This window comes from Aethalodelphis obliquidens, unplaced genomic scaffold (genome assembly GCF_003676395.1).
Source record: "Aethalodelphis obliquidens isolate GAN/ISIS:26980383/991018 unplaced genomic scaffold, ASM367639v1 scaffold48, whole genome shotgun sequence".
NCBI lineage: Eukaryota > Metazoa > Chordata > Mammalia > Artiodactyla > Delphinidae > Aethalodelphis > Aethalodelphis obliquidens.
The window spans coordinates 4,398,485-4,413,587 of record NW_020837992.1 but is presented as its reverse complement, the minus strand read 5'-3'; the positions used below and the strand labels follow the sequence as shown (position 1 = coordinate 4,413,587).

General features: G+C 41.0%; 1 protein-coding gene across 4 annotated transcripts in view; it reads right to left on the bottom strand.

Annotated features, from left to right (window-relative positions):
* Positions 1–12,838, bottom strand: part of LOC113607477 (membrane cofactor protein-like) — a 44,298-nt gene extending 31,460 nt beyond the window's left edge. For 2 of the 4 annotated variants that reach the window (XR_003427956.1, XM_027082871.1), the window contains exon 1: positions 12,589–12,838. Coding sequence is in view for 3 of the 4 variants with exons in the window: in XM_027082871.1 (XP_026938672.1) it covers positions 12,589–12,709 (121 nt within the window). In the remaining variant the exon portion in view is untranslated. The remainder of the gene's footprint in view (positions 1–12,588) is intronic. The other 2 variants (XM_027082870.1, XM_027082869.1) reach the window with 2 other exon arrangements.
* Between the last annotated feature and the right edge of the window lie 2,265 nt (positions 12,839–15,103).

The following is a 15,103-nucleotide window of genomic DNA, read 5'->3' as shown; positions in this document are numbered from 1 at the left end:
AGTTAAAAACTTCCCTAATATGGTGAAAGGAAATGGTCAATCAAGCCCAGGAAGTGCAGAGTCCCATACAGGATAAATCCAAGGAGAAGCATGCCAAGACACGTATTAATCAAACTATGAAAAATTACATACAAAGAAAAAATATTAAAAGCAGCAAGGGAAAAATAACAAATAACATACAAGGGAATCCCCATAAGGTTAACAGCTAATCTTCCAGCAGAAACTCTATAAGCCAGAAGGGAGTGGCAGGACATATTTAAAGTGATGAAAGGGAAGAACCTACAACCAAGATTACTCTATCCAGCAAGGATCTCATTCAGGTTCGATGTAGAAATGAAAACCTTTACAGACAAGCAAAAGCTATGAGAATTCAGCACCATAAACCAGCTTTACAACAAATGCTAAAGGAACTTCTCTAGGCAGGAAACACAAGAGAAGGAAAAGAACTACAATAACAAACGAAAACAATTAAGAAAATGGTAATAGGAACAGACATATGGATAATTACCTTAAATGTAAATGGATTAAATGCTCCAACCAAAACAAAGGCTGGCTGAATGGATACAAAAGCAAGACCCATATATATGCTGTCTACAAGAGACCCACTTCAGACCTAGGGACACATACAGACTGAAAGTGAGGGGATGGAAAAAGATATTTCATGCAAATGGATATTCAAAGAAAGCTGTAGTAGCAATTCTCATGTCAGACAAAATAGACTTTAAAATATAGAATGTTATAAAAGACAAGGAAGAACACTACATAAAGATCAAGGGATCAATCCAAGAAGATATAACAATTGTAAATATTCATGCACCCAACATAGGAGCACCTCAGTATATAAGGCAAATGTTAATAGCCATAAATGGGGAAATCGAGAGTAACACAATCATAGTAGGGGACTTTAACACCCCACTTTCACCAATGGACAGATCATCCAAAATGAAAATGAATAATGAAACACAGGCTTTAAATGATACATTACACAAGATGGGTTTCATTGATATTTTTTGGACATTCCATCCAAAAACAACAAAATACACTTTCTTCTCAAGTGTTCCTGGAACATTCTCCAGGATAGATCATATCTTGGGTCACAAATCAAGCCTTGGTAAATTTAAGAAAATTGAAATCATATCAAGTATCTTTTCTGACCACAATGTTATGAGACTAGATATCAATTTTAGGAAAAAAAATCTGTAAAAAATACAAGCACATGGAGGCTAAACAATATACTACTAACCAATCACTGAAGAAATCAAAGAGGAAATCAAAAAATACTTAGAAAAAAATCTCAATGAAAACACGACGACCCAAAACCTATGGGATGCAGCAAAAGCAGTGCTAAGAAGGAAGTTTATAGCAATACAATCTGACCTCAAGAAACGAGAAACATCTCAAATAAACAACCTAACCTTACACGTAAAGCAATTAGAGAAAGAAGAACAAAAAACCCCCAAAGTTAGCAGAAGGAAAGAAATCATAAAGATCAGATCAGAAATAAATGAAAAAGAAATGAAGGAAACAATAGCAAACATCAATAAAACTAAAGGCTGGTTCTCTGAGAAGATAAACAAAATTGATAAACCATTAGAGAGACTCACCAAAAAAAAAAAAGGGAGAACTCTCAAATCAATATAATTAGAAATGAAACAGGAGAAGTAACAACTGACAGGGCAGAAATACAAAGGATCATGAGAGATTACTACAAGCAACTATATGCCAATAAAATGGACAACCTGGAAGAAATGGACAAATTCTTAGATAAGCACAACCTTCCGAGACTGAACCAGGAAGAAACAGAAAATATAAACAGACCAATCACAAGCACTGAAATTGAGAAGGTGAGTAAAAATCTTCCAATAAACAAAAGCCCAGGACCTGGGCTTCCCTGGTGGCACAGTGGTTGAGAGTCCGCCTGCCAATGCAGGGGACACAGGTTCATGACCCAGTCCGGGAAGATCCCACATGCCACAGAGCAGCTGGGCCCGTGAGCCATGGCCACTGAGCCTGCGCATCCGGAGCCTGTGCTCCACAACTGGAGAGGCCATAACAGTGAGAGGCCCGTTTACTGCAAAAAGAAAAAACAAAAACAAACAAACAAAAAAGCCCAGGACCAGATGGCTTCACAGGTGAATTCTATCAAACATTTAGAGAGGAGCTAACATCTATCCTTCTAAAACTCTTCCAAAATGTAGCAGAGGGAGGAACACTCCCAAACTCATTCTACCAAGCCACCATCACCCTGATACCAAAACCAGACAAACATGTCACAAAGAAAGAAAACTACAGGCCAATATCACTGATGAACATAGATGAAAATATCCTCAACAAAATACTAGCAAACAGAATCCAACAGCACATTAAAAGGATCCTACACCATGATCAATTGGGGTTGATCCCAAGAATGCAAGGATTCTTCAATATACGCAAATCAATCAATGTGATAAACCATATTAACAAATTGAAGGAGAAAAACCATATGATCATGTCAATAGATGCAGAGAAAGCTTTCAACAAAATTCAACACCCATTTATGATAAAAACCCTGCAGAAAGTAGGCATAGAGAGAACTTACCTCAACATAATGAAGGTCATATAGGACACACCCACAGCCAACATCGTTCTCAATGGTGAAAAACTGAAACCATTTCCACTAAGATCAGGAACAAGACAAGGTTGCCAATTCTCACCACTATTATTCAACATAGTTTTGGAAGTTTTAGCCACAGCAATCAGAGACGAAAAAGAAATATAAGGAATTCAAATCAGAAAAGAAGAAGTAAAGCTGTCACTGTTCTCAGATAACACTATACATAGAGAATCCTAAAGATGCCACGACAAAATTACTAGAGCTAATCGATGAATTTGGTAAAGTAGCAGGATACAAAATTAATGCACAGAAATATCTGGCATTTCTATACATTAGTGATGAAAAATCTGGAAGAGAAATTAAGTAAACACTCTCATTTACCATTGCAACATAAAGAATAAAATACCTAGGAATAAACCTACCTAAGGAGACAAAAGACCTGTATGCAGAAAACTACAAGACACTGATGAAAGAAATTAAAGATGATACAAACAGATAAAGAGATATACAATATTCTTGGATTGGAAGAATCAACATTGTGAAAATGACTATACTACCCAAAGCAATCTACAGATTCAATGCAACCCCTATCAAACTACCAACGGCATTTTTCACAGAAGTAGAACAAAAGATTACACAATTTGGATGGAAACACAAAAGACCCCAAATAGCCAAAGCAATCTTGAGAACGAAAAACGAGCTGGAGGAATCTGGCTTCTGGACTTCAGACTATATTACAAAGCTACAGTAATCAAGACAGTATGGTACTGGCACAAAAACAGAAATATAGATCAATGGAACAGGATAGAAAGCCCAGAGATAAACCCATGCACATATGGTCACCTTATCTTTGATAAAGGAGGCAAGACTATACAATGGAGAAAAGACACCCTCTTCAATAAGTGGTGCTGGGAAAACTGGACAGCTACATGGAGAAGAATGAAATTAGATCACTTCCTAACACCATACACAAAAATAAACACAAAATGGATTGAAGTCCTAAATGTAAGGCCACAAACTATAAAACTTTTAGAGGAAAACATAGGCAGAACACTCTATGACATAAATCACAGCAAGATCCTTTTTGACCCACCTCCTACAGTAAAGAAAATAAAAACAAAAATAGACAAATGGGACCTAATTAAACTTAAAAGCTTTTCCACAACAAAGGAAACTATAAACAAGATGAAAAGACAACCGTAAGAATGGGAGAAAATATTTGCAAACGAAGCAACTGGCAAAGGTTTAATCTCCAAAATTTACAAGCAGCTCATGCAGCTCAATATCAAAAAAACAAACAACCCAATCCAAAAATGGGCAGAAGACCTAAACAGACATTTCTCCAAAGAAGATATACAGATCGCCAACAAACACATGATAGGATGCTCAATGTCACTAATCATTAGAGAAATGCAAACCAAAACTACAATGAGGTATCACCTCACACCAGTCAGAAAGGCCATCATCAAAAAATCTACAAACAATAAATGCTGGAGAGGGTGTGGAAAAAAGGGAACACTCTTGCACTGTTGGCGGGAATGTAAATTGATACAGCCACTATGGAGAACAGTATGGAGTTTCCTTAAAAAACTAAAATTAGAACTACCATACAACCCAGCAATCCCACTACTAGGCATATACCCTGAGAAAACCATAATTCAAAAAGAGACATGCACCCCAATATTCATTGCAGCACTATTTACAATAGCCAGGACATGGAAGCAACCTAAGTGCCCATCAACATATGAATGGATAAAGAAGATGTGGCACATATATACAATGGAATATTACTCAGCCATAAAAAGAAACGAAATTGAGTTACTTGTAGTGAGCTGGATGGACCTAGAGACTGTCATACAGAGTGAAGTAAGTCAGAAAGAGAAAAACAAATACCGTATGCTAACACATATATATGGAATGTAAAGAAAAAAAAATGGTTCTTAAGAACCTAGGGACAGGACAGGAATAAAGACGCAGATGTAGAGAATGGCTTTGAGGACATGGGGAGGGGGAAGGGTAAGCTGGGACAAAGTGAGAGTGCTACATGGACATATATATGCTACCAAATGTAAAACAGATAGCTAGTGGGAAGCAGCCGCATAGCACAGGGAGATCAGCTTGGTGCTTTGTGACCATCTAGAGGGGTGGGATAGGGAGGGTGGGAGGGAGACACAAGAGGGAGGAGATATGGGGATATATGTATATGTACAGCTGATTCACTTTGTTGTAAAGCAGAAAGTAACACACCACTGTAAAACAATTATACTCTAATAAAGTTGTTAAAAAAATAAAAAGAACCTAAGGAGAAAGAAGAGAGACCTATTCTGGTCCCTGAGGAACTTTTTCTTTCTTACTCCCTGGATCTTGGTCTTCAGATTGAGACTGGTCAAGAGAGAAGTCTAAACAAGTGAAATATTTTACATCTTATTCTAAATTCTAAACTCCTCTCTCAATACACTGTCCAACATTTCATTTACGTCATGTGCTGAAATTGTTTCAGCATTTAGCAAATGTTTTGAACATTTCCACTGTGCTGATCTTGTTACATGAATGCTCCTCAATCAACTGCCCAAAACAAGGCAAAAGCAAAAAACAAACAAAGAGCCATAGTTATTAAAAGCATTTTTTTAAAAGATTAGTAAAGAGTTGAATTTTATTAATAACATTAAATTTACTGAATACCCTGAGCCATACATTCTCATTTTACAATAGGAAATAATGGGCTAGAAATGCTATATAATTCCATTTTAGATAAAAACACGTATCATTCTAGAATATCCTGGAAGCACCAAGAAAAAAATCAAGTAACAGCATGCATGTGATTAAATTACACAAGTGTTCTTTGTTTTATGTATTCAATTTCAGTAACTGTCTTTTTTTAAAATAAATTGATTTACTTTATTTATTATTTTTATTTTTGGCTGTTTTTGGTGTTCAGGGCTGTGCGCAGGCTTTCTCTAGTTGCGGCGAGTGGGGGCTACTCTTCGTTGCAGTGGGCAGGCTTCTCACTGCAGTGACTTCTCTTGTCACAGAGCACAGGCTCTAAGCGCACTGGCTTCAGTAGTTGTGGCACGTGGGCTCAGTAGCTGTGGGTCACAGGCTCTAGAGCTCAGGCTCAGTAGTTGTGGCGCAGGGGCTTAGTTGCTCCGCGGCACGTGAGATCTTCCTGGACCAGGGCTCAAACACATGCCCCCTGCAGTAGCAGACAGATTCTTAACCACTGCGCCAACAGGGAAGCCCTCAGTAACTATCTTGAAGGCATAAAAGAAGAGAGAATTCCTAATATGACTCTCACATACAGTGCTGTGTATGGAAAAAGAAATGTCAACTGGATGGTTCAATCTATTCGACTAACTTGAAGTATTTCTTCCCAATAACATGCATCGCGAAAGACATGCCTTCAACAATGTGCAGTTTAGAACATTTGCTTTGGCCATCAGTTGATTACAAGCTTTATATACTGTAATAACTGGGTCTAATATCATACTTGTTTTATAATCAAATATCTTCTTCTCTTGCTCAGAATACTGAATTCTTTTTTCCTATGAGGATTTTCAAACTAAACATTCCCAGCATCAGAAAAATAGTATATGGACTGAGTTTTTTTCTAGAGAATTTAAAATGTAATTGTTATTAGGCTGCAATGCTACACTTTAATAACAGATGCCATTATATCATATGATAGGCTGCATTCAGAAAATTCCCCAATTTTCCAGATGAGTTTCAGGAAGGTAAAATAGTCCCTAATATGGATCAAGAAAACTGTTCACCTTCTGTACACTTACAAAAATTATGCAAACACTCTCTACCTGCTTGCAAAAAATAAAAATAACTCTCTGACGTAAGCACACACCCACACCCCTGCCCAGGTGGTACCTTTAGAAAATCATGGTCTCTGACCCAAACCGGAACCTCAATGAAACCTGACGAAACTTCCCCTTTTCTCACTCTACACAACCTATTTTCAAATTTTATTTAATTTCTCATGTTCCACTCATTTCTAGGCCTATAAAAAAATCACATAAATCATGTTCGAAGTAATTAAGTAGCCTCCTTCTAAGTAAATTCATCCTAGCACTCTCCCCCTCAGTAATTTTAATTACCCTGTCTATAACATCTGGAGCTATTGTTCATTCTCTCTTTGCTCTCTTGTGCCTGAAAAGCTCTTTTCCTTGGTTTCCAGGTAGCAAACCAGCCTGGTTTTCAGCCTGTCCTCTGGCTGCTCTTCCTTCTCTGTCTGATTGCATAATGTGACGTTCCTCATGAGTTATTCTATGAGCTCTCCTTATTTTCATTCTGCAAATCCCCCCAGGTCAGAATGTATACTCTCATGACATCATTACAACTGATGAGAGCTGCCTCCCAAATCCCTCTCTCCATCCTAGATCTTAGCTGGGGTGCCAAGTCTATGTGTTCAACTGCCTCCCCACAGCTCCACTTGGAATGTGTCACACTATCTCAAATAACATAATGAAGCCAGCAAACAAGATACATGTTTTCCACAACTGAAATGCCTGTTCCCTCTCTCCGTTTCCACCTTTACTTCTAATTCAAGCCACTATCATTTCTTATCTGGATTGCTACAAGAGTTTCTGAATAGGTCTCCTTACTGGTCTTGCCACCTTTCATTCAGTTCATTTTCACACTGCCACCAGAGTAATACTGATATGATACTAGGACCAAGGCCCTTCCAAGTCAGATATGTTTCAACGGCTCCCTGTTTCCCTCATGATAATGTCTAAGGCTCCTTGACATGGCTAACAGAGCTTTAATATCTGCTCACTCTTGCATACTCTTCTAAGCCACATTCAATTCCACTAGTAGTGCCCATTAAATTACTCAACTTACTTTAGCACTCTAGACCTCCTTGCATCATATTACTTCAGCTTTGACCAGAGACCCTGCCATTCCTCCCACCTACTCATCCTTCAGTTTCATCTTAGATGCCACTCCTTCCTGGAGGCTCCTAACATTTCTCACCCAAAAAATTCAGTTAAGTGTCCTCATGAGCCCCAATTTATTTCTTTCATAGCAATTTTCATACTGTAATTGTTCATTGTTTGTACTCCCTAGGAGACTGTAACCTTCTTGAGGACCATGTCTCATTCTTCACTGCATTTCTAGTTCCTGACGCCAGAGCTGAAGGGGCAGTTATCAGTTCTATAAACTCTTTGATCAAAATTCAAATTCTTTATACTGTTCAGCCAACCTGTTCCAGAGATATCTGCAAATCATCATTTTTCTTTGCTTTTGTATGCCTTTCCTCAAATTTTTTCCATTGCTTTAGTTACAGATGTTTCCCTTTATCAGAGTTTTTTTTTAATGTCAAAATACTTGTGCTTTATTTATTTGAACCCATTCTCCAATACTGCTATGACTAGAAATGGCATTTTAACATTCCCAAAGGAGAACTCCAAATCCTGTTGGTTACATTTTTTTCCTAAAGTATGGTATGAAAGATCCCAGAACTTGTTTCTAACAACAAAAGAAATGATATTAATTATCTTGGAAATAGCACATTTAAGCACTACCTGTACCAACTATATTTTAAGTCCTTTTAAACTAACTTACTCTTCATACACATCCTATGAGTTAGGTACTATTTCACCCTCTTTAAGATGAGCAATCTGAGCCATGAAGTAACTTGCTTAAGAATACATTCCCAGAAGGTACCAGACCCAGGAGTGAAGCCAGGCAGCCTAGTTCTACTGCCAACACCATTTCCCATCACTGTCTCTAACCTGGAACCCTTGCATGGTTACACCAATACACTCTGTCTGCAATTTAGTCCTCAAGAAATGGTCTTATACTGAGCCTAGGGAAATTAAAGCAACCTTAGTTTAGATTTGCATTCTGCTAAGTCAAGGTGCCCAAAAACAACAGGTGGTTTTTATTACGATGGTTGTTCATTGCTACCTATCCTGTTCTTTTCACAATTATTCACTCTGTGATCTATAGCGCTGCCTTCCTCTTGCCTCCTTTGCTCTACTGCTGCCACACAGGGTAACTAGGCAGTCCATGACTGCCCTGAGCCGTACCACATCTCTGAGCCTTTGCTCACAATGCTCCCTCTGCTCTGAACACCCTTCCTCCTGCTCAGGAGCAACTCCTGTTCAACTCTTGTCTTCTTTAACTTAATCCACTCAACGTCTCCTCTGGGAAGTACTTTCTGCTTCTCCTGGGGAGGCAGTGACCAGTCCCCTTCTCTTGGACTCTCCTCTGCACGGATCTCTCAGCTCACCAGTGGACTCCATCCATCCATGTGGCCACAACACCTCACACAGTATGTCCCTCATAGCTGCTATTCAAAAAACTTTGGTTCTCAAAGAACCACTGCTGTTAAACAGAAACCAATGGTAAAGAATATAGTATAATGAATCTAATATTGAAAATAATCATCTTAAAGCATTATGCACTGGAGAAATATTTGACCACCTAATTTCTTTTGTCTCATATCTCCCAGTATATGTAACCTAGCAACTGACCAGATAAGGACTGTTCTCCCTACACTGTAATATGTAGAGTAAGAAACTAAGAAACTACTGTGTAAGCACTTATTGATCTTGGCTTCTTTCATTAGGAAGAAAGAAAAGACCTAAAACAGGCAGAAGAAACCACCCATAAAAGGAAATTGTAGGTTTTGTTCCAAAAAGCAGACCCATTCTGGAGGAATGAGACTGGTCCCTTCTGTGATCCCCTACCATTTGGCAACTACCTCTGAGATGGCAAGCCTCCCAAGCACACCCTGCCCACTTACAAAACCTTCTCCTCATGAGTTGCTTCAGTGAAATATTTATTTTATCCACATACTTTCCCTGCCAGTATAGTAAGTTCGCATTTGTACCTCATCTATGTTTCCCACCTATCTTGATTTTACCTTTCAGCCTTAAAACCTCACCTTGTTTTTCCTCCATTTCTAGTTTTGTTACCTTCCACAATACGTGCTATTCATTTTATTTATCTATTTTCCTCTATTTTATTTTTTAAATTTTTATTTTATTTTCATTTATTTTTGGCTGCATTGGGTCTTTGTTGCTGCGAGCGGGCTTTCTCTAGTTGCAGAGAGCAGAAGCTACTCTTCGTAGTGGTGGGCGGGCTTCTCATTGCGTTGGCTTCTCTTGCTGAGGAGCACAGCCTCTAGGTGCACGGGCTTCCGTAGTTGTGGCACGCGGGCTCAGTAGTTGTAGCTCGCGGGCTCTAGAGCGCAGGCTCAGTAGTTGTGGCACACGGGCTTAGTTGCTCCATGGCATGTGGGATCTTCCCAGACCAGGGATTGAACCCGTGTCCCAGATTCTTAACCACTGCGCCACCAGGGAAGTCCCTCTATTTTCCTCTATTTTACTTTTTTTTTTTTTTTTTTTTTTTCGTGGGTGTCTTCTTTTTGTTTTTTCTCCCTTTGCGGAGCACGGGCTCCGGACGCGCAGGCTCAGCGGCCATGGCTCACAGGCCCAGCCGCTCCATGGCATGTGGGATCTTCCCGGACCGGGGCACGAACCTGCGTCCCCTGAATCGGCAGGTGGACTCAACCACTGCGCCACCAGGGAAGCCCTCCTCTATTTTAAATAGTTCTCATCATATCCTTCAACATCTAGCTTTAAGCCTATTCTAAACATTATTATTCTTTAAAAGTTTCCTTTTAATTTCTTGTTAGCACTGCTGTTCCATCCCCACACCTCTCTGGCATAGAAATAAACTTTTAAAATGATCCGTAATAAGCAAGACGAGTATGGTGAGACCTGAGGATTCTACTATCAGGAGAAGATAGATTGACCCCCAGTTGCTCCTTCCTTAGCTTTTTAGGCACCAAAGAAAGGCCATCCTAAGCATGGCTCTCTTGCTTCCTCCTGGATGCAAGAGAAGTTTTTCCTGGGTTCTAAGCCCCAGCCGAATGTTACCTTTAATTTTCTGGTACTTGAGAGTTATACAAGAGTGTTGACACTTAGGCAACCACAAGTGTGACAAGACAGCCAAGATCTCTGCATTCTAGTAAGGAAAGAACAGAAAACAGTTTGGGAGAGTGACTACCAGTTAGTGGGGTAATTGAGCTGGAACATGTGTGTCTACTGGAAATAGTGGGTCAGAGACGGTCCCTCTGAGAAGGTAATATCACAAGTGAATTTGAAGAATAAGAAGGAGCCAAACTATGCTAGAGGCAGGAGAATGTCCCAAGACCAAGGGAACAGCAAGTACAGAAGGCAAAGCGGCAGAGTTTGGCTTGTTCAATGAACAGAAAAGTCTTCCCTTCCACCAGTCATTTGTTAAATGCTGTCAGAGAATCATGCTCCTTTCCTCCTGGGTACTTCTCTTGGGTTATAACATATTCATTAGTATTATGTTTTGGCTACTGCCTACCACTCCCAATAAATTGTAGCAAATATTTGATTTCCTAATGTGTGCCTGGCACTTGGGGGTAGAGCAGTGAGCAAAACACAGTCCCTGCATATATTCATGTGTGTAGGCAGACAGACAAATAGTGAAATAAGGATCATGAAAATAGGAATGGTGTGTTATTGCTCACCAGTGCATCCTCAGGACCAGTACAGGACCTGGCATATAGAAGGCAAGTATTTGTTGAATGAATGCTGCTAATGAAACCGTATATGTAATAGGATCCTAAAAATAACTTGGGCATGAAAACATATGTACATATAAAGACAAAAGGAAATCTACCAAAGTATTAAAAATGGTTGTTTTATACAGTAAGCATGCCTTTTTTTTAGAATATATGTACTTCAAAGTGCTTTCTGTGGGGCTTCCTTGGTGGCGCAGTGGTTGAGAGTCCGCCTGCCCATGCAGGGGACACGGGTTCGTGCCCCGGTCCGGGAAGATCTCACATGCCAGGCTGCGCCCGTTAGCCATGGCCGCTGAGCCTGCGCGTCCGGAGCCTGTTGCTCCGCAACGGGAGAGGTCACAGCAGTGAGAGGCCCGCGTATTGCAAAAAAAAAAAAAAAAAAGTGCTTTCTGTGAAACATGAAACAAACCTAGTGGTTGGGCCTTCAGGTTTAGTTTATGAGCTATAGGAGAAAACCAGACTACCACCATTTCTGGTTCACTTCTTAGGATACTCATTTTTCGGTAGATTTGGCTACCAGTGTTTTTTAGGTTGCTTCGGATAGCCCCTCAAACATGACCCAACCTTCAGAAAGAAGGAAAGCAATGCCAAAAAGCCATTCGGTAATAGAACTGAATATTGTCTATTGGATGAGAACAGGAAGATAACTCTATTGCAAAGAAAAAAAAAAAAAAAAGAAGAACCTGCAAATCAATATCAATACGATCTCGAGTACCAAGTTTCCTGTTAACTTTATTTACAAAAAGCACCTTGCCCGCTTTCAAACCCTCTAAATCCCAGGCTCCCAGAGCCTGCTCTCACCGGAGTGCTACAGGCACAACATCTGCTCCGCAGGCCCACTTAAAGCAAGCAGTAAGCTTCCTTGTCCCACACTCGGCTCGGCAGCGCTGGCCACAAACTTGCGTACACCTGGCCTGGGCTCCCCTAACCACGCCCAGCAGGGCACAAGGCGTCATCCCGCCCAGGGAACACAGGGCAAACTCTCCCCACGAGCACAGCACCAGCCTAGCAACATCCCCAGGCACCTGGGCAACTCAAGAGCAAGTCGTCACCACCAGCCCCGGCTTGGCGCTCCCTTATCCACCTGATCAGTCCCGGAAACACCCTGCAAGCTTTTGCTAGAGACCCAGCTTGGCCCCGGGTAAACCCCAGCCACGCCACCAAGCAAGCCTTCTCTTCGGCCACTACGTGGTCACCACCCCCCGGGGTCCCCACACAGTACGAGCCGGGGACAGTCTGGCCACGCCTTCTACCCTAACTCCTTACGACCCTGTGTGGACTCAGCCCCGTGCCTCCGCCCCGAGCCACCAAGCAAAGCTCCCCCGACCCTCGGCTCCAGCGGGCCTGCCCCGCGACCCGGCCTGCCTCACCCCCCACCCGCTCCAGTTCGCCGCCTGTGCGGACACCTTCTCCAGGCTCCTACCGGAGGATATGGGAAGCAGGAGCAGTAGCGCCACCAAAAGAATCCCAACGAAGCACCTAGAAGAAAAGGGACTCTCGGAGCGGTAGGGGGATGCCTTGCGAGAGGAGCAAGGCGCCGTCATTTTCGGGAGATCAGCGAGAAACCTGAAACAGCTCAGCAGAGATCTTTCTGAGTCCAGTTACCAGAAACAAGAATCTGCACAGTCACAAACCGTCAAACGCGGTCTCGCAGCTGGGCGTGGCCTGGGCCGTACCCAGGGCGGAAGTGACTCTATGGACGGGGCCTGCCGGGCCAATAGGCGGGCTGTAAGGCGGGGCTTCGGTGTTGGGGGTGGCCCTTAGGCCTGGAGAGGCGGGGCGTGGCGCTTGCCGAAGTCTAAGAGACCTTGCGCGCGGGCCGCTCTACGCCTCACTCTTAGACCCTGGCTGTACCTGGCTCCTCCTTCTTCGGACCTACACGGAAGTACAGCTGCGGTTTGCGAGAAATGGCTTGTTCACCGCCTGGTCGTAAAGACTGTTACCACCCTATGCAGGAAGGGCGGAAAGGAAGCAAGCGTTGGCGAGGTCAGCATTGTCAGTTTTCCGGAACGCTAGATTAAAGAATAAAACGCATCGAGCTAAAGACAGAAACCTAGAGCCCAGGCAGTGAGTCACTGTGGGGCAGACACCCCTCAGGACTCCAGTCTGGACCTGGGGCAATCCAGACTGTCCGGATACCTGGGCCCTTGCTCAATCTTTGGCATTAGTCAGGCATAATTCGGAACAATAGTTGAGATTTCCGTGGTTGAGCTTCTGCTACTGAAGCCTCTCATGGCCTGATAGATTTGAAAAACATGGAAGGTTTGGCTGTTGCTCTCCCAACTGCTAAAGTCAATTAGTCTCACCTGTATTCCCAGGAGAGCACCCCTGGGAAGGTAAATTATTAAACAACACCGGGCCATTAGCATATTGGGCCTCAACTCTACGGTCTTGCCTTCGAACGACTAAATGTTTTATTGAAGATGACATATACATGCATGAAAAGGGTAAGGACAAGGGTGCATTAAGTGCCATATTTCTGGAAGCAATGAATGTCGTTAGAGTTGGAATGGGTAGGAATTGATGAGTGACAACTTTTCTGGTGAACCAATCTCTCAATGCTGGAAAATTAAGAATGAGTAAGATTTATTTGTAGAGTTGTGAGTAAACCTGTATGACTAGTAAAAGGAAAGGAAAGTAACATGACCAGTATTAAACAGCAAACAAAGGAGCTGACATTCTCTTCGTATTAGCTAGCAAAAAATAAAAAAGTCAACCACTGTGTAAACATATTGGGGATGGGGTGGGGTGGGGGGAAGCACCCTCAAAGTTTTAGTTTACATAACTTTCTCATGCGTTACAATTTTAAATGGACATGACTTTTAAACTGCTAGTTTCATTTAGAGTTTATCCCAAAGATATCATCAGAGCTGGGAGCAAAGATGTATAATTTTGAACAAAATATAAACTCTTAAATGTCTAGCAGAAGTATGAGTTTTTGACAGGCAGCTTTATGGAATGAATTTCTATGAAGCAAGCAGTGTAAAAAAAAATATGAGAAACTATGGTATATTCGTAAGTAGAAAAAGCAAACTCCAAATCGGTGTGTGCCTTTTGTCATTACTTTTATTAAAACAAAATAGTATATTGATACACTTAAAAAGAGATTAGTTGGAAATAGTCAAAATTAACTAACAGTTCATAGGCTTATCTATATTTCATTTTTGTGTGGTTTTTTTCTGTATTGACCTTTGTTACATTTGGAATCAGATAAAGAAACATTTTTTTAAAAAGCCAGCCTGTATATCACCTGCTCTTTTGTTCATAGAACGGTGGGAATAGAACCTGTGTCACATAGGGTTAAGGTATGAGAGGATGGTAAGGAAATGGAAGCTCTTTGTGTAAACCTCAAATGCATCTTCTGCAATTATAGAACTTTATATATATTTAAACAACTTTATACCTGAGATGCACTAAAGGTTTTCTGCGTTCAACAAACTATGGAATTTCCGTTTCCTCCCAGACCAACACAATGTTTGGATTCTTGTATCTAGCATACAAGATACTAAGTGTGGAGGTGATGTATAAAATAAACACCTTAGTGTCTTGGATTATAAAATCCAGACACTCCATGATGACAATTAAAGGAGGTACAATTAAGGAGACAGTGAATAGAAAACTTAATGAGGGGGACTTATCATTTCTGTTATTTCTTATAGTTATAAAACAGTGATATAACAGAAATGTTCTGTGGTTCAATGTTGGCACTTAAAATGGATCTATTTATGTTCTCTGTAACTATTGGTACATAATGTTATATGTCACTTATATCTGAATAAAGTTCAAAAAAACTTTCCCATCTATTTCTAGTCTTGGAAGTAAGTTTTTATTTCTCATGAGAAAATTTAAAAGGCAAAAAAATATGACTAGCGTTTGGTTTACTAGTTACAAATGCTAGATTAGATTCAAGAACTGGGGCTTTACTGGAATTTTATTTC